Source organism: Varanus komodoensis, unplaced genomic scaffold, assembly GCF_004798865.1.
Source record: "Varanus komodoensis strain SLA01 unplaced genomic scaffold, ASM479886v1 scaffold124, whole genome shotgun sequence".
In the NCBI taxonomy this organism is placed as follows: Eukaryota; Metazoa; Chordata; class Lepidosauria; order Squamata; family Varanidae; genus Varanus; species Varanus komodoensis.
The window spans coordinates 605,753-629,467 of NW_025335359.1; the positions used below are offsets into that span (position 1 = coordinate 605,753).

Here is a 23,715-nt window from a genome sequence, read left to right on the forward strand (position 1 = left end):
TGAGCAAAGGCGGTGAAACTATGGACAAACTGGTTCGGGAATCTGTGCGTGGTACTTTTCATATTTTGTTGTTGTTAAGGGGACACCTATATTTTTTATTTCTTGACAGAACTGGAAGAATTTTGGGGTGTTATTTCTACTGGGGGGATGAAAGTTATGAAATTTCAAACAGAAAGTTGCAAAGATTTGGGGAGCAGGAGATGTGAGTTTGAGTCCATGAAGGGAAATGGGGAGAAATGGTCTACTTGCATGCTGTGATCGTAGCAGAGGAAAAGGAAGAGGCACTTGCAACACTCAACCCCACATGTAAGCATCCCAGAGCAACTGAGCAACCAGCAGTGGCCAAGGACTGCCTACATCACAGGGCATGTGTTTCACCCCACTTGATGCTTGGGAACAGACACCAGGATCTTCTGGATTATAGAGATACCCCTAACCAAGTGCAGCAGCTTGGTTCCCTGCAGGATCGCCCCACATGCAGGGAGCGATCCTGCACCACAAAAGATGAGGAGGGTCTCCACCACTTAGGCCCAGGTGAGTCAGGAGGAGTGCTGTGCAGGCCACCAGTCTGGCTCCTGAATGGGTCAACCAGCCATTTTAGTCCACCCCTCCTGCTTGGCATCCTATGTGACCCACCACTATTTTGCCTTCCCCTTCCCACCCCAGCTTGACTGCCTTATAGACCCATCCCCCGGTAGTGTGAGCTGATACTGGAGGGGTCAGTGGCCTGGAGTCCTGGTAATCTCCGGCTGGTGGCCTCCCCTCTTAGAGTCCCATCCTGAAGCCAGCTGAAGCCATATCAAATTAGGACTTGGATGGGGAGCTTCTGATCCATCACAGACTAACTAGGCTCTGTTGGTCTGAAGGCCCCCTCCTTCAGGGTGAAGGTATCCCAGTTACCTCTCTAGCAGAGAGCGCTGGGAGTTCTCTTAGCAGCCTCCTCCAACCGGGAGGCTGAAATCTTGCTAAACGCATCACCCCCCCCCCCCCGCAATCTCATCCCCAGGCAGGGAAAGCGTAGGGCACGCTCCAGAAGTACCCACATGATTCCAGGGGTCTTGGGTATCCAGGCGATATTTTCCTGCTATCATCAGGCCCACAAAGAGCCAGATGGTGGGTGATTCCCCTCCATTGTAGCTTCCCACCCCTCCACAAGGATGGATTGCAGCAAAGAATGCCTGAAAGGGAAATTCACATGGAAAGGGCTTCTCAGCCAGTCACCCCAGCAAGGTTTATTTGCACAGGAAAGCCTGAAGCAATGTTGGGCTGGGACTCCAGCTCCAGTGACCCGGGCTCTAGTCTGCAGTCAGCCATTTGGGCCAGTCAGTGACTATCAACTTAACCTACCTCACAGGGTTGTTGTGTTTAGAGGTGGTTTATATATGCCACCGGGACTGCAGGTGGAGCAGTGGTTTAAACCGCTATGCTGCTGGGCTGGTAGATCGAAAGGTCGCCGGTTCGAATCTACACAACGGGGTGAGTTCCCGTTGCTCCGTCCCAGCTCCTGCCAACCTTGCAGTTCGAAAGCATGCAAATGCAAGTAGATAAAAGGTACCACTTCGATGGGCAGGTAACAGCGTTCTGTGCACTTCGGTGTTTAGTCATGCCGGCCACATGACCACGGAGACTGTCTGCGGACAAACGCCGGCTCCCTCGGCTAGGAAACGGAGATGAGCACTGCCCCCTAGAGTCAGGCATGACTGGACGTAACGTCAAGGGAAAACCTTTACCTTTATATGTATATGCCACCATGGGTTCCTCATGCAAGGAAAAGGAAGCAGGGTATGCGTACATGTAATCAATACTAAAATCACCATCTACTAGAGTCAGCAGGGGAGCAGGTGCACAGCTTCCGATCAGGAATACTGCCCCTGTATCAAATGTTTCCTCCGCTATGCATTGGTTATGTTCTTGCCATGTGAGGTACCCTGAGTATAGGAGCACTGAAGAATGGGTTATAAATAAAAATCATTTCAAAATGAAACGGTATTTTCAATCACCCCATCCTAATCTGTGCCAGCGGCACCCAGATGGCAGGCAGCACATCTACAGGCCTGCTACAAACAGGATGCGCTGGGAAAGAGGGATTCCTCACCTAGAACAGATCGTGTTGAGTGAAGCCTGGAGATGGAGCGAAGCCTTGCTCTGCTCTGCACCGATGCCACTGCACTTCAGCTTGAAAGCCCCAGAACCCTTGTGCATGGAGACACTCACACGACGATACCAGTAACTCCCCACCCAGCCCACAAACACAGTCCAAGCCACCTTCCTCATCCTCCTTTCCTCCCAGCAGGCACCAAGGAGAAGCCAGAAGAGGAGGGTGTCTATGAGACTGCTGATCCTGCCCCCAGTGTGGAAGGGATGCAAACACAGCAGGTGTCTGCATTGTGGTCTTCAGGTATATGGGAGCTGATCTTTTGGTGGATCTGAAGTTGCTACAGGGTTCTCACACACACATTGTCTACGGGCCATTTCTTAGGTAGCTGACCATCAGCAAGAGGCCTGAGGAAGGATTATATCAGCAAGCTATGCATGGATAATCCTATAGCCCTGTTGCTAAGCAGGCCTCACAAATGTTCTTTCCAGCCAACAACCTCAAGATCTTCATTTGTTGTGTTTTGTTAATGCATAAAGCTGGAAAGCAGCCATTAACAGAGTTGAAACATATGCACAGATGGTGCCACTAGGATGGGGGTGGCAGCCGCTACAGGGCTGGGGGAACAGGAACAGGGAGAATGACTCTCTTCTCTTCCCAGCCGGGAAGCCCCCTTGCACACGCACGGTGGTGATCATAGCTGCTGCTGCTCTGCTGGCTGCATCGGTGTCCCTCAACGTGTTGCTGCTGGCCCTGGGAACCGTGCCCTGCAAGTCTCCATTGAGCAGGCAGAGTCCCACTTCCTCTCCCGCAGGTACATGCAACTCTCTCATCCTGGGCTAAGCGAGGCTGTGATCAGGTAAAACCAGGACTTATTCAGAAATGCTGATGTTTTAGTGTCTTCTTTTTTCTCCTCTAACGGTGCAGTTTGAGTCAATGTTAAATGGGCTTCCACGAGAGGTCATTGAGGCCCCATCGGTGCGGGTGTTCAAGGATAGGCTAGACATGCACATGGTGGGCATGTCGTGAGGGGAGCCGGCTGGAGCCGGGGGTCAGACTAGATGGCCCGGGAGACCCCTTCTGACTCTCTCTGTTTCTATGTTTCTAAATGCATTTCCACTAAGTCCAGTGAGTCTGTGCTAAGTATGACTAAATCTGAGTCCAGCCCTAGATGCAGGGTTGTCCCACAGTGGTAAGGGACCTGCAAGCAAGCAGAATGACCTGGGGCTGGGACACACCCCTGGATGAAACCCTGAAGGGCCGCTACCTGCCCATGCAAATACAATTGAGCAAGAGGAGCAAAAGCTGACGCAGTGTAAGGCAACTTCCTATGTTCCCTGAAGTGGAGCACCCCATCTTCTTCCCTTCAAACCAGACTGACCTAGAGGGAACAGCAGGAGGACCCACTGTTAGGGAGATCCCTTTCCGTAACATGTGCCATGAAGGCGGTCTGGGTGGGTTGATTTGGCCAAAGGGACGATGGCTCCAAGTGCTGCATGTTTTCCAGATACTCAGGTGGGGGGAGTTGCGCAACAGAATTCAAATGAATACCATGGTTCTAGACACGAGGACCTGCTTTATGCATGGCTGAGGCATCGTCTCTGCACTATCATGTCTGCACAGTAGCTAATGCATTTTCCTCTCTGGCTGCGCTCTTCCCCCAGGGCCTCTAACTTGCAATGGACTTGTCACTGTTGGTTATTTCCTGCCATCATTCCAAGTGCATTGGAGTCTGTACAACACACTGAAGCATGCTTATTGCTGTGAGTCGGCACCTGTCCCCAGTAGCAGCACTGAATCTTGGGATGAGCTGTAGCTTTGCTTACCTTGATTTAATCTGTTTTTCCCAAAAGAAAGATGGATCACTACAATGATTTACACTTTCATATGTATACGGACTTTTCACCTGGTGAATCAGGCATGGAGATGACTCTCCCTCACCCCACATTACAAGGCAGCGATAGGCAGCCCCTTTCTTTAGTGCTTTTTAGCAAATGCTGCTGTGTAGATAGCCCATCCTTCAGTCTCCATCCTCCAATGCCCATCCTTCAATCTGCAATTCTTTCTGAGGGGTGTTTGTGTTTACCTCTCTCTCTCTCTCTCTCTCTCTCTCTCTCTCTCTCTCTCTCTCTCTCTCTCTCTCTCTCTCTCACACACACACACACACACACACACACACACACACACACACACACACATTTGTATGCCACCAAAGGCTCTCTGGGCGGCTCACAGTGCAATATTTAAAATACAGATAAAAATAAATAACAACAAACCATAAGTCATAAGAGATAGTAAGATTATAAGACATAATAAAATTAAAATACAAAATAAATGCAACCATATAAATAGGAAAGAGGAGGAACAGAAACACAATATGCCCAGTAACAATAAACAATATAACAATAAACCAGCAGCAAACCAATAATCCAATCTAAAAACAGATGCTATACAACAAAGTGTTGACTTGGTGCCGAAAGCAAGATAAAGTGGGTGCCAGTGACACCTCCCTGGGAAGAGAATTCCAAAGGTGAGGTGTGATGACTGAGAATATGTATGTGAGAATATAATAATATAATATAATATAATATAATATAATATAATATAAATATAAGAAAAGCTGCCTAGCATCACATTATCTCTCTGTGCTTATACAGATTCTAAAAGGCTGCACCTCTGGGGCAAATGTATTCTGAGAACAGCCAGCCTGGTGAGCGTCTTTGGTGCTGAAGGAGGACAACCTGCTGTGGGGCCAGCCCTACCATGAGGCAGTGCGAGGCAGTCGCCTTGAGCAGCAGGTTGTGGGCACTGTAAAGGGTAGCCAGCGCTGGTTACTGACCGCATCATTGTTGCATTCCCGCTGCCATGGGAGAACAGGCAACTATGGGATTTTCTACCTCATGTACTAAAATAGCCCCATGGAATTCTTCCTGGAATCCTGGGAACCTACGTCATGTAGGTTCTGGAAAATCCTCTGCCTTTCAGAGCACTTCAGTGCCCAGACTTCTCTACAAGAAGACTGTGTTGATTAGGCGGGTCCAGGCTCTGCGCTGTTCTGCAGATGAGTCTTATGTTCTACGGTCCTCATCAGTGTGCGGCGCATTAGCCTCGCTTACCTCCCCAGCCTGCACCCACCAAGCGCACACTGGCCCAGAACCCCATGTGTCCATCGCACCGAAGGATGCGCACCTGGTATGGGTGGCAGGCGACGGTATCCTCAGGGGTGGTCGAAGCAAAGGCAGGTCTCCAGAGGCAACGACACCCACTTTGCCACCCAGCCTTTTGGAAAGGCCTTTCTGGGACAGGAGTCACAATGCAGCCCCATGAGGACTGGGAGTTCTCCGTGGTCGGGAAAGGTCGTGAAGTCTTACTGCTGGCGAAGGAAATGACGGAACGTTTGAAGGGTGAGATGGAACATGTTATCTTGCAAAAGACCTAGGTTTACTTTCACCCAAATGAAACACTGTCCACTTCAACAATTTGTTACAACACACTTCTCCGAGGTTACATAAAAACAGGAAAGGCTTAGGCAGGTACCCAAATCATAACAGGCACCGTGAGGCATAGTCTTTGAGAATATGCCTATTGCCTGTACAGATATGCACAGATCTCAACCTCTGGAGACTATTTGTATCACCCAAGGAATAGGTGTAAAGCTCAGAGAACGTACAAAATGCAGTTGGAGTATGTGTGTTGCCTCAAGCACTGAAGAATGTACGTAAGTGATTGAGATATCCAAATCCTCCCCCCCCGCCCCCGCTGATGGAGATTTATGCACTGTCCTCCTTGTAGTGTGGTAAATGTGCTGATTGTTATGCACATTCAATCATTCAAATCACATAACCTCAGAAAGGAACAGGACATGAAGGAAGAATGCTACTCTAGCAAGCTACCAACAGTTTTGCAAGCCTTTCCTCCAGATCAGCTTGATGGATATGAATATAACCAGGGCTTTTTTTGTCATAGAACACACTGGAACAGTGTTCCAGCACCTTTTTTTCCAATGGATTTTACGAAGTGATTTTGAATCGTAGCAGATCAGCAGCAAACATCATTAACATAGTGCCTGCAGGCTGCTTTTGTGTCTGCTATCTGCTCTCTGATAGTGAGCTAGTGAGGGCGCTGCTCTCAGCTTGGGACGCTGCTCCGCTGCTCTGCTTGCGATTGGTGTGTGTGATCGTGCGCTTACTGCCGGCGACGTGAGTTCTGGCACCTTTTTTTTTTTTTTTTTACAAAAAAAGCACTGAATGTAACTGAAAAGAGTTTCTTTCTCAGAATACTTCCTCTGCCATTTCTCATGTTGAATATTGAGCAGGTATTTGCTGACAGTCTGAATACTTGCAGAATATTAGCCTTATTCAGGTGCCTGCCTGCTTGTGTGTAGGGCTAAACCAGGTAGAGGGGTGTGGGCCTGCACATAAACTACATCCCCAGTCCGGGCCATGCAAGGAGACAGCATGAAGAGAGGGCTCTGTAAACATGTTCCTCTGAGGTTCTGTGACTGGAAATCCCAGTAAGACAGAATTGGCAATCACAGAACCTCTGTACAAATATTATCAAAAATTAATGTTGCTCTTCAGAATAATCTTCCATGGTGACCTCAGTCTAGACAACCTTGCACTTGTGGTCCTTCTTGTTCGGAGGTGGTGGGCACAAATTAAGTTCCTCTCTCTTTCTCTTCCCCTCCACCTCTCTTGCCCCTCCCCTCAATGGCTCCTCCTGGCTCCTGTGGCCTTGTGTTCAACATTCCAGACCTGAGCTCCTTCTTGCTATACAATGAGAATCTCAACATTTGTGTGGCTACTGCGCAAGAGTCCAAGTTCCTCAAAGGTGCTCCCTGTGACCCTCGGGTTCAAGCGCAGCATTTTCAGTGGCTCTCTGGGGGCCTCCTCCGTCATGTGGCCTCGCAGCTCTGTGTGGCAGCCAGTGGGGCAAAAAGCAAAACAGCTCTCCACCTGAAGCCCTGCTATGCACGGAGCTCCCTTCAACACTGGGAGTGTCGTGAGGACAATCTGTTGGCCCTTGAGGGCAAGGATCTGTATTTCAACTATGGCAACAGTGCCCAAGATGTGGTGATGCTATACAGTGGCAAGGGACTTTGGAGTCGCTGGCTCGTCTACCAGACCCGCAATAGCGTCTGTAACAGTGAGACCCAGCAATGTATGGAGGTTTTGTTACTTATCATAAGTTGTGCTTGCACACTGCTTACTGTACGTCCTTTCCAGAATAAAGTTTATGTGGACTTCCTAGGAGATACACATTAAAATGAAAGGAGGCTCTTAGGGTTGAAAGTTGTGGTATATCACAGCACTACAAGCTTATAGATACCCAACTTAACCTGTTGCACAATTGTGTCACTTCTTCACAAATAAAGCAAAACCCTGGAGTGTGGATCCTCAAACTAAGGCCCGCGGTCTGGATCCAGTCCACCATGCCCTTTTAACCGGCCCGCCCCACAGGTTTTGCACTACTGGGTGCGTGTGCAGCTCGCTCGCGAGGGGGTCGTTTGGACCCAGAGAAAATGATCTCCTCATGAGCAAGCCGGCACCTCGCTCCCTGTGCCCCCCTGCCCCCCCCTGTGCGCCCCCCCCCCCCCCCCCCCCGCCGGCACCGCCTTGGCCAAATTCTTCATTGGTGGTTGCTGTGCATCCATGTGGGGAAGAGAGGGGGACACTGTTTTGCCTAGTGGCAGAGATAGGCTATTCCTGACTGGATCTGGTATTCCAGCTAATAAGGACAGTTTGCACATGACTTTCCCTACTGCTGCAAAAAACAAGTAAATGTTAAGTCTGAATCAGCACTAAGGAGGTGACCGGGTTTTCTCTCTTTATTGCAGCTTGCCCCCCCTTTGTCAGGGACTGGACGTCTTTCCAGGGCAGCTATTACTTCCTCTCACACTCTCCAGGACCCTGGGATGTGGCCAACCAGTCATGCACCTCCATGGGGTCTCACCTGCTGGTGATCAACAGTGCAAAGGAAAAGGTGGGTAAAGCCAGAGCAGTCAGACCCCCACAGCCTGGCCCTCGCAGTCCTCCACAGATACACTGCTGGCCCTCACATTGCTCTCTTGGGAATAAAGTAGCCTCTGAGCATACGGGCATTGCTCCTTGCCAGTAATGCTGGGCTGCTCTAGAGAATCATGGCAGTGGCGCTGCCAAGGCAGAACCTTGAGGTGGAAGCCCAGTAGGCCCAGAGGATCAGGAGGGCCTCCAAATACAGTAGACGGTTGAGGTCTTAAGTGCTGCCCACTGCCCTCCCCAGAGGGACTCTTACAGGGGGTCACAGTTGACAACTGCCCAAGCGATCTCTCCTGTATTTGTGTCCAGAGCTGGGTCGATGGCTCTGCTACAATTTATGTGACTCCCAGGTGAGTCCAAAGTCCACATTGTAGTTCAGGGCTTGTTATTGCAAGATACTTGGCCATGGTAGAGGAGTGCTTCTCTCTCACCTGGAATGCTTCTGTTTGTTGGAAGTGGAAAATGAGTTTAAGACAGAAAATATTAAGAATGAAATGCTTTCTGTGGGAATTTTAGCTGTTTCCAAAGCTAGTTGCATTATATACCTTGCTTCCTCTCACATCAGAACTCTAATGGTAGAGGCAGCAAAAAGGAGGTCTTGCGAGAGCAGAGTGAAGAACTGGGACATTGCTCCTATCCCCACAGGAACAGGGGAAAGGGGACATCAGCTCTGGAGTGAGCATAGCTTATTGGTCACCACTGGGAGCAATGGGAGGGGAATGTTTGTTTGTTTATTTAATTTCAATAGTACCCAGTACTGAAGCTCTCTGGGGGGGTTGCAACAACATATTAAAACACAATAGAAAATATACCATTAAAACATATTTAATCTTCATAAAAATCAGCAATACAAAATTTAAAGCCAAAGTTCAAATAGAAAAAACAAAATTATACATTGAGAAGACCCTATGAAATCCTGACTAACAACAAGCAGGCCCCAGCAACTAATTAAATTCCCTGCAACAGAGGACAGTCTTTACCTGGTGCCGAGAAGATAGTAAAGTTGGTGTCAGGTGGGCCTCAGTGGAGAGCTCATTCCATCACTGGGTGGCCACCACTGAAAAGGCTCTTCTCCTTATTGCCACTATCCAAGCCTCCCTCAAAGATGGCAGAGAAAGGTCCCAGAAAGTTATTGTAGCATCCGGGTAGACAGCCGTCAGGAGAGGCGTTCTGTCTGGAATCACGGTCCCAAGCTGTATAAGGCTTTAAAGGTCAAAAGCAACACCTTGAATTGGGCTCAAGAGCATACAGACAGCCAGTGCAAGCAGGCCAGAATTGGTATTAAATGATCAGACCATCTGATCTTTATTATTAACCTGGCTGCTGCATTTTGCACATGCTTCAGCTCCTGAACAGCCTTCAAGGACAGCCCCATGTAGAGTGCATTGCAGTAGTCTAACTTACAGATTACCAGAGCATAGATCACTCATAACAAGCTATCTGTCCAGATAGGGGCATAGCTGAGTCACCAGCCAAAGCTGGTGTAAGGCACTCCTAGCCACCGAAGCCACCTGGGCCTCCAGTAACAAAGACGCTCAAGAAGCACCCACAAGCTGCAATTCTGCTCCTTCAAGGAGAGTGCAACCCCATCTAGAACAAGTCGAATTCCCTCCACCTGGTCAGAAGAACCACCCACCAACAGCATCTCAGTCTTGTCTGGACTGAGCTTCAGTTTGTTAGCCCTCATCCAGTCCACTGTTGCAGCCAGGCACCGGCTCAGCGCATCCACAGCCTCGCCTGCTGTGGAGGTGAGATAGAGAGATAGAGTTGTGTGTCATCAGCATATTGATGACAACACATTCCAAAATTCCGGATAACATCACCCAGAAGTTTCATGTAGATGTTAAATAACATGGGGGACAAGACTGACCCCTGAGGAACCCCATACTGGAGGATCCAGGGGGGGGGGGGGTTAGAGCAATATCCCCCAAGCACAACCTTCTGGAGCCTACCATCCAAGCAGGAGTGGAATCCCTGCAATACAGTGCCTCTCACACCCCAGAAGGATACCACAGCTGCAGGTATCAAACGCTGCTGAGAGGTCCAGGACAACCAACAGGATCACATTCTTTCCGTCTTTCTCCCAGCATAGGTCATCATACAGGGCAGAAAAAGCTGTCTCCGTGCCAAAACCAGGCCTGAACTTTAGCTGAAATGGCTCCTGAAAATCTCATCCAAGAGTGCCTGGAGCTGGTTGGCCACCACCTGCTCAAGAACCTTGCCCAGGATGGGGATGTTTGCCACTGGCCTAAAACTGTTGAGTTCTTCTGAGTCCAGGGAGGGTTTCTTCAGGAGTGGTCTCACCACCCCTTGTCTCAGGTTGCCAGGGGCCACTCTTGCTCAGAAAGAAGTATTAATCACTTCCCTCCCTACTGGCTTTTATTAACCAAGAGAGGCAAGGCTCCACTACAGATATAGTTGCATGAACCTGTCCAAGCACTTTGTCAACATTCTCCAGCTGTACTAACTGAAACTAATCCAAAACAGCTACACCAGACTGCATTCTGGATGCCTCACCAGATTCCACTGCTATATTATTGAAGTCCAAGTCCTGGTGGTTACAAAAGATTCAGTTGTGAACATCCCATTTTTGGGCAAGGTGCTTTATGGGTGGTGGCCATGCAGTTCCAGCTACTCTTGGATGAAACAGACGATCTAGATCCTTTTCAATTGGATTTTAGGCCAGGGTTCAGGACAGAGACAATGTTGGTTGCTCTGTGGGATGACCTTTGCTGGGGAGAGGGAAAGAGGGAGTGCAACCCTGTTGGTTCTCCGAGACCTTTTGGCAGGTTTCAGCAGCATTGACCAAGGAGTCCTTCTGGACAGGTTGGCTTGGCTGGGAGTTGTCCAGAAGACGGTGCTGGGGGATGGTTGCTCTGCCCCATAGTGGTTGCGCTATGGGGTTCCTCAGGGCTCTGTACTGTCCCCCATGCTGTTTAACATGTACATGCAACTGCTGGGTGAGGTCATTCAGAGGTGGGGACTGAGGTGACATCAGTAGGCTGATGACACCCAGCTCTACATCTCATTTTCATCCCAGGTGAAGTGATTTCCATTCTGAATCACTGCCTGAGCTTAATAATGGACTGGATGAGGGCTAATAAGTTGAAACTCAATCCAGATAAGATGGAAGAGCTGTTGCCCATAGGGGGCCTGTCCTGGAAGGGGGGGGGGTCACACTCCTCCTGAAGGGCAGAGTCCATAGCTTGGGGGGTGCTCCTGGACCCACAATTATCACATGAGTCTCAGGTGGACTTTGTGGCCAGGAGCACCTTCTTTCAACTACAATTTATTTACCAACTTCGGCCCTACCTGGATAGACAGAGCCTTGCCACAGTCATCCATGCTTTGGTAACCTCTTGATTGGACTATTGTAATGGGCTTCCCCTGGGACTGCCCTCGAAGACAGTCCAGAAACTTCAACTGGTGCAAAGCAAAGCAGCACGACTGCTGATGCGAGCGAGTCTGCATGCCCACATCACCCCAATATTATATCCGCTTCACTGGTTGCCATTTGAAGGTGGCAACCCCAATTCAAGGTGCTTGTTCTAACTTATAAGATGCTAAATGGCTGGGGATCAGGATCCTTGAAGGACTGCCTGCTCCCATATGTACCAACCTGACCCCTAAGATTGGGTTTTAAGGCCCTTCTGAAGGAGCCATCCCCCAAGGAGGCAAGGAGGATGGCAAGCAGAAGAGGGGTTTCTCAGTGGCTGCACCCCATTTATGGAACACCCTGCCAACAGCAGCTCTCCTGGTACCTTCTTTGCAAACCTTTCAGCGCCAGGTGAAAACAATTTTATTCTCCGGATTTTTTTTAATCATTAGTTTTAGTTCTGTATAATTTATTAATTTTTACTTGGAATTAAATGTTGGTGTGTTTTAGATTTCATCTTGTAATTTTTAAGTCTCAGGTTAAACTCTCAGCTGTATATTGTATGTTATATATGTTACCACACATTAATTACAGATAGTCATGGTTTGTGTTTATCATGATGCTTGTTTATTGTTGATTATGTTGTGTATAATTTTTTTATTGCCACTGCTTGTTTTGTTTTCATGTGTGCTGCAAATCCACATAGAGAGTCCTGCTGGACTACCGGTTGAGTGGATTATAAATTCAATTAAAAATAAATATAAATATTTAACAAATAAAAAACAGACTGTGTTAGTTTCTGAAGTGCCTTTGCCTTTTTCACTGGAACAGACTAAAACAGCTGCTCTTTTGAAATTAATTTTGCCTGGCTCAGGATCACATTGCAGCCCTCTCTCAAACGCGTTCCTGTTGGATTGGCCTTATTGACCAGGTGCTTGAAAGTGACTGGACATGGGTGGATGGAACGCGCATGGGACCCGACAGCAGGTATGTCACGATGATGCTCCCCTTCGCCGTCTCTTGTATAGTGGGAACCCCTCCACCCCCAGTGCACCCGTCACAAGCAGCTTCCCTCTGAGTCCCTCAGTTCTCTTTTCAGTTCCACTGTGGCAGCTTCACAGACAACTTTCTCCCTTGTTTTATCCTTCCTTTATGCACTGAGATTTATTGTAGCTTCCTTTCTTACTGTTTCTTCCTGTCTGCTTTTATTTCTATTGGCTTGCTTTTTTATGCAAGTTTGGCATTTTGTGATCTTGGGATGACACATGTGCTCATCCTGGAAGCAAGGACCCCAAGCTGATGGCCAGTCCTGACATAGCCAGCCATCCTGGTTTGGAGCCAGTGGCATGTGATTCTGCCCTCTCCACTATCTCATGCTCAGGTTCTATCACTGGGCGGGCCTTGTCATATTGGTCCAATGGAGGTTCCCTTGGCAGGGGTGGACAAGCTCCTTGTGCGTGACTTCAGCTGAAATTACAGTATTTGATGACCTCAAGGGGACACAGATAGATAGACTTGTTTGCTCAAGCAGAGGCAGCAGATACTGTTTTTTTCCACAGCAAGGCAGGGATTGAGTCTAGGGGGTGCGTCCCTTTATCATTTTCTGTGCTTTCCTACCTTTTTCTTTCCTTACCAATATCTTAGCAAGTAGATGAATTGTCCTCTTCCTGCCGGTACCCTTTTAAACTTCTTTAACTGCGCTGGGGAGTATGTTCACTTGCTGTAGATTCCATACCTCCCAATACCAGGCCAAGTTTTCCCATGACAGCATGGAGGATTTGGTAAATACTCCTGTTTGGATTCCAGAGACTGTTTGGAGGTTACATGATGCAAGCTGGCAAACCAGGACCAGCATGCTTACAAATGGGTCTCCTCCTACAGTTTTGTGACTCTTCATGGGTTCAATCCAGAGCAGTGTCCATAGCTATGAGTTCTCCCTGTTCATCTATTTTCCCACTTAGCATCAGTCTCAGTTCTGTGCCTGCATGTGAAAGGTAAAGACCCTAATGAAGTAGCCGCTCCAGTTCAAGAACTGGCCAAGGCATGGAGCTTATCTGCATGCTTGACTGCCAAGCATGAGAGCCAGTGTGGTGTAGTGGTTAAGAGCACGGGACTGGGACTTAGGTGATCCAGGTTCAAGTCCCCACTCGGCCATGGAGCCAACTGGGTGACTTTGGGCCAGTCACAGACTCTCAGCCCAACCTACCTCACAGGGTTGTTGTTGTGGGCGAGGAGGAGATGCAAGCTGCCTTGAGCCCTTTGTGGGAAAAAGACAGGATATAAATTGGAAAAAAAAAGTCATTCGGAGCACTAGCCACTATTGCTCTTACATGACTTTCCCGGAAGACAGCTAAGGCAGTCTTCTGCAACTGGGTTAAGTGAACTTTGCTCATTGCAGATAGATCTGCTTTACCTGACATTCTTATTCATCAGGTGGTACTCTGACCCAATGTTGCCTTTTTTCTTAAAATAATCTCTTAAATCAGGATATCATTATGCCAGCTTTCTTTCCTTCACCTTCCTCAAAGGTAAAATCTACTCTTTATTGCTTGGATGTCCACTGTGAATTGGTATTGTACAAATCTTGTACAATTTCATAAATCACACCACCCGTTCTTTTGCTACGAAGGCCCATGAAAGGGCTGGCTGCCGCCATCCTGAAGTTCTCTCCTTGGGGCATGCTGAACTGCCCTCTGAGCGACCATGTCTCCAGCCCTTGGGTCCTTTCTGACCCCATTCTGTCCAGGCAGTGGCTACATCACTGATGTTTGGAAAAGGTCTTCCACTTCCAGAACTGTGTTGCATTGAGACACCAACTTTCATCAGGCACTACAAACTGGTTGCCAGGGCTGGAGCTGAATGCTTCTTTGGCCATGCAGTCCTTTTGGTGGTGCTTCAGCAGTAACACCAACCCACCTTTGGTAAGTCAGCTTGCTACTCACCCATGTAGGTGAGGCCCAGAGGCCAGAGGAAAAAGAAAGATGGGTTACTTACCTGTAACTGCAGTTCTTCAAGTGGTCATTTGTGTATTTACACATAAACTCACCCAGCATCCTCATTTCAGTCTCTAATGATCATAGAGGGTTTTCTTCAGTTCTGAGATTATGTGCAGCAGTGTCAAGAAATTGACGGAAGAAGTGAGAACCATCTTGGGCTGTGATAGTGGAGGGTTCCTACCTCCAGGTCCTCAGCGACAGAGGTTTTCAACAGAGGGCTTCACAATGTGCAAATGCATGGATGACAATCTTGGAGTAATTGTGGACAATAGGCTAAGCATGAGCCAACAATGCCATGCAGCCACCAAAAGGGCAAATGCTATTTTGGGATGCATTAACAGAAGTATTACTTCCAAATCATGAGAAGTAATAGTTCCCCTATATACCAGTCAGACCTCACCTGGAATACAGTGCCCAGTTCTGGGCAACAAGATTTAAGAAAGATGCAGGTAAATTAGAAAGAGTCCAGTGGAGGGCAACAAAAATGATCCAGGGTTTGGAAACACTGTCCTATGAGGAGAGACTGAGAGAACTAGGCATGTTCAGCCTTGGGAAAAGAAGCCTGAGGGGGGACATGATATCCTTCTATAAGTACCTCAAAGAGGAAGGTCAAGATCTCTTCTTGCCAATGCCAGAGAGTAGGACACCAGATAATCAATTCAAGTTGTGACAACCCAGATTCAAGAAAAGCTTCCTCACTGCCAGAGAAATACGGCAGTGGAACCAGCTGCCTGGAGAAGTGGTGGGCTCTCCCACACTAGAGGCACTCAAAAAGAAACTAGATAGCCATATGGGTGGGATGGTGTAACATGGTGTCCTGCGACAGCAGGGGGTTGGACTTGATGGCCTTCTTGGCCCCTTCCATGAGTCTACGATTCCAGGACCACTCAGAGTTGCAGCTACAAGTGAGCAAGGTGCCTCCTCCAAGTCCAGGCTGCTCATATTTGGCTGGCAACAGCAGTGCTCGGGCTGCTCCTCTGCTGCCAGTGCTGTTTCTCGTAGCCAAGCTGGTTCCCCAGGTTCTGACCACCTGATGTCGTGTCTGTCATTCCCATTATTGGCTCCAAGTTTTCTCTGTGTGCCGCGTAAGCCTACGCATATGAATCAAAAGTAGGTCCTCTTGCGCTCTGCTGGGTTATTCCCAGGAAGCACGCAGATGAGTGTGGCCTTGTTTTATGCATTCATTTGCTAGCTATCGTGTGTCCCACCCTCCTGCAAGGTGGTCGACTGAGGCAGAATTTCGTCTCCACAGACCTAAAATAGACATTGCTTCAAATTAATGTATCCCATCATTCCCATGTGTGGTGTTTTTGATTTCTGCTCTAGAATGGATGCAGATCCTCTGATCCGTGTGGAGGTGCAAGCAATGGCAGTGGGGGGCTTCCATGATTCAGGTCATGCCTCCTTCACTGCCTCTGGCGTAAAAGGGGGAGCAGGTGGAGAGATTTAAAGCACTGTCTTCCTGGGCTCTACAAGTTCCATAGCCGCGTGGGGATTTGAGCCTGTCTCCTTCAGGCCCAGGCTCCATGCTCTAGGTATGCAATGTGCCTAGTTGGTGCTATGCTGGAACCAACCAGGGATTTTCTGCCATACAATGTGATGATGGCTATGTAGGGATGGGAAAGGATGAAGTGGGGGAGGGTTGCCCCCAACCTCTCAGCTTCCGGCTGTGTGGCCAGTCAGCAAACCAGCCACCCAACAGACTGCGCCTACTCCTCAGGGATGCTGGGGGATGACCTTTCTGAACTTTTCGGAGATAAGGGAGCAAAACTGACACCCTCCACCTGCGTCTCAGACCAGAACACTCAACAGGAGCAAGACCAAAATGGAAGGCTCTGAACGTCATCCTGAGGGCTGATCTGGAAATAAAACATGCATGTGCTTGAAACAGAATTACTGTAAGAAAGGGGAAACAAAGCAATAAGCAGATGCACAAAGCCAAAAGAAGACAGAATCCTGAAACACCTTAGGAAAGCCTTAAACCCTGGCCACTCCTTTTAAACAATTGAGACATTCTTGGAAATCATGCTGCAAACTAAAGTTATTCTCTAGCCCCTCCTAGGTAAAGGTCTTCCAGAAGGATGGGACCTCCGTCAAGATGCCAGGTTCACAGATGAAGACCGATGATCAGGTCACCTTTCTGGTGAAGGTTGAATTAAGGCCATCCAGCAGTAGTAATCCCCCTTGTTTCCTCCCACAAGCCCTTGACCAACATAAGGTGAACATCCAAAGCAGATTCTTCGTCTTCCAGTAGAGGAGGATAGGGTAGAAAAATGCTTGTTGCCTTCCAGGTGAAATCAGGCAGCTAATTTCAGCCATAGATGAGCTGTGACCTTGAAGGTAGGCCTTCTCAAACTTGCAAGACCTGGAGCTGGTGGCAATAACTGCATGCCAGCCCCTCCCCACAAAATGAAGCTTCTTGTTAGCAGCAAAAGTCTCAATCCAAAACAATGCCCCTAGCCCTCAGCATTTTCCCACAGCTACAAGTTTAGATGCTTTTAAACACCATCTAGTGCACTCCTGTAGTCAACACATATTTGAGATATAATTTTAAGTGCCTCTTCCTTTTGGAATCCAGCTTCAGCCCTAGTCACTTCATGCTCCGTATAAGGTGATGCTCTTTCTTGCAACGCTTTGAGCATCACTGTGCTTGCTTTGGAAATTGGTGCAATGGTCCTATGGTTGCTGCACTCTTTTGCACACCTTTCTTGGAAATTGGAATAAGTACTGAATACTTCCAGTCTGTGGGCCATTGTTTTGTTTTCCAGATTCGTTGACATATTCTTGCAAGGTGTGAACTGATTTAGTCTTTGCAGCCTTTGGGTGCTTTGTTCCTTCCAAATGCTCTTAGAACAGCTTTCACTTCACTTTCCAATATTACAGGCTCTTTCTCATAGGATTCTTCTTTGAAGGAATCTGCCATCATTTCATCTCTTCTGTGTTTTTCCTCTGTATATTCTTCTCTTCATTTTGTCCTGGTCAGATAGTGTGTACCCTGGTCTTAGCATTTCTAAGCAAGGTCTGAATTTCCTTTTGATTTCTTGGATCTTCTGGAAGAAGTATCTTGTTTTTCTTCATTTGTTGCTCACTTCTATTTCTTTGCACTTATCATTTGTAATACTTCTTTTCATCTCCATGTGATACTCACTGGAGAGTTGCATTCAGGATTTTGACCTTATTTTCGGTCACCTTTTGCTTTTCAACTGTTCTTAGCAACTGTGTTTCTTCTGTCATCTGTACAAACATTTTCTTTCTTTTTGCTATAAAAATTGTCTTTTGACATTTTTCTCTAATAATGTTAGAGAGCTGATGCCCCCCACCACATCCTGTGGGACCCCTAGGCTGTGGAATGGCCTTCACTGGGAGGTGGTCAGGGGCCCCATCAGGGAGGGTATTCAAGGAAAGAGCGGATTTTGCATTATAGCCTCCTACTGCCTGTCCTACATTTTGCCTTAGTATTAGAGCTACACACTTTTTTAAAATCTACCATTTCCAGAGTAAAATATTTTGTCTGACTAAAACTGTCCTATTCCATTTTCCAGTCCGTTTTAATCTGCTCACACCAGGCATTGCAATGTTTAGCTGTGGTCAAAGTAGAAAGTCCTGTGCTAGATAGAAGTAAGCGGCATCTTCAAGTGAGTTTAGTTATAGAGTGAACATTTAGAGCAATACAAGATCTTTCCCTTCACTTTTCTTTTCAGCATTTTCTAAGTGAAAATTCTGTTCTAAGCCATCTTGTCCTTTGATTTTTCTAGTTACTGGGGTCAGAATGAGCCCAATGGTGGAAAGGCTGAGAACTGTGCCTTGATGAGAAACAGTCTGTGGTATGACTACCCCTGCAAGGAGAGCTATCACTGGATCTGTGAGAGGAAGCGGTAGTTCAAAGGGGTCAGGTTATCAGCTCTGCCTTTCTGCAACCAGCTTTTACAACAGATGCCTGACCGGCTCACTTCGTCATAAGTGCAGAGCCCAGTGCCAGCAAAGCCGGTTTTCCCACTCAAACTTGTGAGCTAAGAAAACTGAGTTTGTGCACACACGCACGTGGACACACTGTGTAACACCGCAAAAAGCGATGATTTGCTTATTTCACTAGCATAATGAGCTCGTGTTATTCTGCTTACAGTTTGTCAGATTTGAATGTGCAACATTCCTTCCTATTTCAGAGACGTATTATGTTGTAAATGCCTGAATCAAGGAATTTCTAAACTGTTACATGTGACTTCTTTGAATAGTAGAGGGACTCTTTGGGGCATATTCTGTCACTGTAAAAACTTCGAGGGGAGAGGTTGTTTGCCAGAAAGGCAGCCTGTTGAACTGTGTCTCAGCTTGCCCCTACCACCAGAGGCCCCAGGGGCGTGTCCACCGAAATGTCCAGAGGCGTAACTGTGCCACTCACGGTAAGCCCTAACACTTGGCATTGCAAGAATGGGATGGAGATGGTCCGGGATCCAGGACTACCGGGTTCAATGGTGGCGTCCCAGGATTCCTGCCATCCACCCCGCCCCCACGTAGCAATTTTTCCTCCATTGTTGCCAATAGGACGGGGGAGAAAATGGGGGGAAAAGAAAGGTCCCCTTCCCCTGACCAGCAGGAGGCGGCACAGCTTTGGCAGGGTAAGGGATGGACTGCTCAGTGCCCCCGTATCCAGGATCTGCTTGGCACTGCACTGCTAGAGGCTTCAGTGAATGGGGCGGCATAGAAGTTTACTAAATAAATAAATAGCATCAAAAGCTCCAGCATCTGAGTGGGCTTGTTACAATGTGCATGGGTTCCTGAAGGCCTCAGATCAGAGGAAAATGGAGACTTAAAGAGCATGACGGGACTGGCCGAGACACAGGTATTTTTGCACAGCAAAACTGAGAAGCCAGGAGTGGTTGGAGAATGGAACGTAACAGATGAAGAGAAGCCCGCCCTGGACCATCTGGAGAGAGAATGGAATCTGACGAGCCTGTGTGCCCAAGGTAAAGGAAGAGCAGCACATTCTGCGCCAGCTCTGCTCAGAGGAGTTCACTGCTCTACCCAGTTGGACGGAGCTGATAGCGTCAACTTTGAGGCATAAAATGCCTGGGCTTTCCAGCTCCCGTGTGTGCCAGAACAGCGCTGCAACTGGTCGCCCACACTCCCTGCCAATGCTTGATCAACGCTGGAGGAGGGTCTATTGGTCGCGTGTGAGCACTGGATGAATGCAAGTGTGAATGAGGCCTCTGGATATGGCTGCTGATGATTGCTGAACTTGCATTCTTATACCTTTGGATCCTCTGTATCATAGAATAAATGTTACATGCATAGTGTTTAATACCAGATCCGGCCTTCAGTCTCTCTTTGGTAAGGGCTCTCCTTGGAAACCTGATAGTCGCCTCTTTACTGAATCAAGGACCGCTTCATTTCGGTCACAGACTGAAGGATAGCAGAGCTTGCACAAGGCTGGACATGTCTCTGCTTTACAGATGGGTAAAGCATGTCGGGAGCCTTCAGGATTGCTGCCCGGAAGCAGCTCTTCCGCACATAGCAAGTGTGTGCCCTGCACACTCAGCAGATGGTTGATCCGGTAAACTGCCTGGATCTGCCTCTTGAGTAGGGTGGGCATCTCACAGCATTTGCTGCTCAGACTTAGAACTGGTGCACAACGCATGCCCCTTCTCATGCCAAGCTTTCTCTGCTGGGTTCTCCAAAGCAAAAAAGCACCAAATGGTAGGGTGTGAACAAAGAATAATCCTCGGGTTCTTAGGATGCTTCTGAATTTACCTCAATTGTGACACGACTAAGAGTTGGCTCTTGCTTTAAGCATCTTCCTAGCCCTAAGGGAGATATTGTAACCATGTGCCCTCCTGGATACCCCAAAGCCACCAAATGTAGCCGCTGTCAGCCTCCTCCTCTGTGAATCTGTCCAGTCATTTTCAAAGATATCCAGACTGGTGACCATCAAATTCCATAGTTTACCTATACATTGTGTGAGGTAGTACAGTGGTGCCTCGTAGTTTGAGCAACTCAAATGAGCCAGAGTTCAGACACTAAAGTCGAGATAAAATCACTCCAAAGTTTGAACAATGTTTCTACATTCAAACTGCTTTTTACACAGTAAAACAAAGCAGTCGCTGCATTAATGTCATCTGTTGTGTGCCCAAGTTGTCGCTCGCTGTAAAACATCTCTTGCGTATCCTTCATGCAGTAGAGCAAATGCAATTTTTTATTATACAGTGCATATTTATGTATGTTATTGATTGTTTTCAAGCTTTAATCAATAATTCTGGCATGTAGTTCTGGCATGTAATTCTGTTATTTTTACCTTAAATTATGCATATTTGTTGTTTAGGTTCATCAAAATGAGCATTGTTTAGGGTCTGGGAACAGAATAATTCACTTTCCAGTATTTCCAATGGGGAAAGTTGATTAGCAGTTTGAACAACTGAAACAAATTAAATTCGAAAGCACCAAAGCACCACCGTTCTTGCTTTTATCTGTCCTCAATTTCTCACCAATCAGCTTCGTGGGATGACTCTGCGTTTGAGTGTTACGGGGGAGGGGGGAAAATGTCTCTCTCTCCAATTTCTCTGCACCAGGCATTGTTTTAAACACCTCTGTCATGTTTCCCCTTGCTCGCCCTTTCTCTAAGCTAAACCGTCTCCGTTACTGTGGCTGCTCCTCACAGGAGAGCTGCTCCTGCCCCCTGATCATTTTGGTTGCCCGTCTCTGCACTTTTTCCACCTCAACAATGCCCTTTTTCAGGTAGGGCGACCTGAACTGAACGCAGTATTCCAAGTGCAGTCCAAGATGTACTCAAGGGGGGTAAGATATGGCTGTTCTGCTTTCTATTCCGTTCCTAATTATGCCTAGCATGGAGTGAGCCTTCTGCACAGCAGCGGGACACCGGGACAACGTTGTCTTTGGGTTGCCCACTACTATCCCAAGAGCCTGTTCTTGCGCAGCCGCTCCTGCTTCAGCTCCCATTACCATATACCTGAAGTTGGGATTTTTTGCCCCAACAGGCATGATTCTACACTTGCTTACACTGAACTGCACCTGCCATTTTGATGCCCATTCTCCCAGCTTGGAGAGATCCCTTTGGAGCTCCTCACAACCCCTTTCGGTTTTAACCACCCTAAAACGTTTTGTGTCAGCAGCAATCATGGCCACTTCACTACTTACTCCTAAGTCCAGATCATTGATGAATACAGTGAAAAGCATTGGTCCCAACACAGAACCCTATGGGACTCCACTGGTTATCTATCTCCATTGGGAAAAGTGGCCATGTATTCCCACCCTCTGTCTTCTGTTCTTTAACCAGTTAGTGATCCAGAAGAAGACCCTCCTCCTTTTATTTTAGGACTGCTTATATTGCTCAGGAGGCTTTGGTGAGGGAGTTTGCCAAAAGCCTTTTGGAAACCCAAGTGAACAATGTCCACTTGATTGTCCCTGTCCACGTATTTATTGGCACTCTCAAAGAACTCCAATAGGTGGGATAGGACTCCCCCTCACTGAAGCCATGCTGACCTTTCCCCAGCAAGGCTTGTCCCTCCATGTGCTTACTGAGTCTATCTGTAGCAGCACTTTCAAGCATTTTACCCAGAACAGATGTTAAGCTAACTGGCCTGTAACTTCCCGGAACACCCCTGGATCCCTTTTGTAAAATTGGTGTTACATTGGCCATTCTCCAATCCACTGGTATTTGTGCTGACTATAGGGACAAAATAAATATTTTGGTAAGAGGGTCAGCAATTTCATGCTTGTGTTGTTTGATATCCCTGGGATGGATACCCTCTGGACCTGGTGACTTGCTCAGTTTCAGTTTGTCAGTAAGGCTGAGAATGTAATCTTTTGTTGCTAATATTTAATTCCTCAATCTCCCCTTCCAGCAACAGGTATCTGTTCTTCATCCTCTGCTATCAAGACTGATGAAAAGAATTCATTCAGCTTCTCTGCAATCTTCTTCTCTCCCCTTAGTACTCCTTTAATTCCTTCATCTTTCAATGGTCCAATTGCTTCCTTATCTGCTTCCTTTGGCTTATTTAAAGAATTCTTTATTGTTAGCTTTGGTATTGTTAGCAGTGTTATCTTCAAACTGTCTTCTTCGTTCTCTGATTGCCTGCTTGCATCTCCCTGATGCAAATTTTTGCTCCCGCCTGCTCTTTTTCATTTGGGCAAGACTTCCATTTTTTTAAGGAACTATTCTTCTCCTTATTAAGTTCCTTGACTCTACACCCATCACAGCTGGAGTATGTTCTCATGTAAAGTGTTTGTACAAGACTATAACTAGAAGCGTGTGTCTGTGCTCTCCAAATATACCCAGATTCATTCTCTTTGTTGCCAGTTCTTACGTAATGGTATTCCAAAAAAAAAAAATAAAATCTGTCATAAATGCTAATGAAAATAAAACTTATTAGAAAAAATGGGTAAAAAGACTTCAAGCAGAACCTCCCTTTCAGTATGATGCCCAGATATTAAAGGAAGTAGTATCCTAATGTGTATACACAATGGTTCCTAGCTCCTGTCAAACAAGGATGTAGCAAAGGCTGGGTTCATAAAAAAGAACATGTAGTCTTCAATCACACATGATGGCTCTGTTCCAAAGCCCAGCAGTACTGGAAAATGATAACCTAAATGGTACAATCATTAGAGATGGGTCTGCTCCAGTTGGTCCAGCCCTGCCTATCGCTGCACCAAATGCCATGCTCCAAAATTGTATGATGTCATTCTGAACACAGCAGCAGAGGATGGGGTGATGGGTTGCCTCCCCTTCCTTTCCCATTCTTTGGGTCACCCCTGCAAAGACTGCTCGTTCTCAGGTAGACCTGGCTGAAACAGCAGGTCTGGTGAGTGGTCTGCCCTGCCCTCCCTCTCAACTCCTCAAGTCTGGAGAAAGTCCCTTGGGAGTGTTTCCAAGTCCAGGCTATAAGGTTACAACCACACTGTTCATTTGTCATGAGCTGTGACAAAAGGACAAGTTGGACATGAGGGGACTTGCAGGGTTTGGTGGCTCTTTATAGCCTTGTTGCCACTAGATTTGGTCTCTTAACTTCTGCAGACTCTAGGCAGATTTGGCATCTTTGCCAGTATGTCTGAAGGGTTTAGAACATTTGCTTCTGCACTGAGAGTATAAATGTGAATTTCTGGCGACCGTACAGGACACTGTTGCTTATTGTGTATGACTTTTGCATTGCTAATTGCATCTTTTTCCAGGAAACACTGAACTGAAAGTGCATACTTTTTGTTGTGTTTTCATTGTCCTATTAT

At 47.4% G+C, this 23,715-nt stretch overlaps 1 protein-coding gene across 1 annotated transcript; it reads left to right on the forward strand.

Annotated features, from left to right (window-relative positions):
• Positions 1-386: 386 nt before the first annotated feature.
• On the forward strand, positions 387-19,785 carry LOC123019429 (macrophage mannose receptor 1-like). Its single transcript, XM_044422293.1, has 7 exons — positions 387-534; positions 2,291-2,398; positions 2,757-2,909; positions 6,848-7,255; positions 7,932-8,077; positions 12,363-12,475; positions 18,240-19,785. Exons 1-7 carry the CDS (start codon positions 387-389, stop codon positions 18,361-18,363), a joined length of 1,200 nt encoding a protein of 399 aa, XP_044278228.1. The 3' UTR covers positions 18,364-19,785.
• Positions 19,786-23,715: the final 3,930 nt, after the last annotated feature.

What these genes read in the sequence shown, in the direction of transcription:
- LOC123019429 (XM_044422293.1), top strand. Translation starts at nt 387, where the DNA reads ATGCTTGGGAACAGACACCAGGATCTTCTGGATTATAGAGATACCCCT. An exon ending in GTCTGCATTGTGGTCTTCAG is followed by an intron (nt 2,399 to 2,756) that starts GTATATGGGAGC and finishes TTCTCTTCCCAG; the next exon opens with CCGGGAAGCCCCCTTGCACA. An exon ending in CGCATGGGACCCGACAGCAG is followed by an intron (nt 12,476 to 18,239) that starts GTATGTCACGAT and finishes TGATTTTTCTAG; the next exon opens with TTACTGGGGTCAGAATGAGC.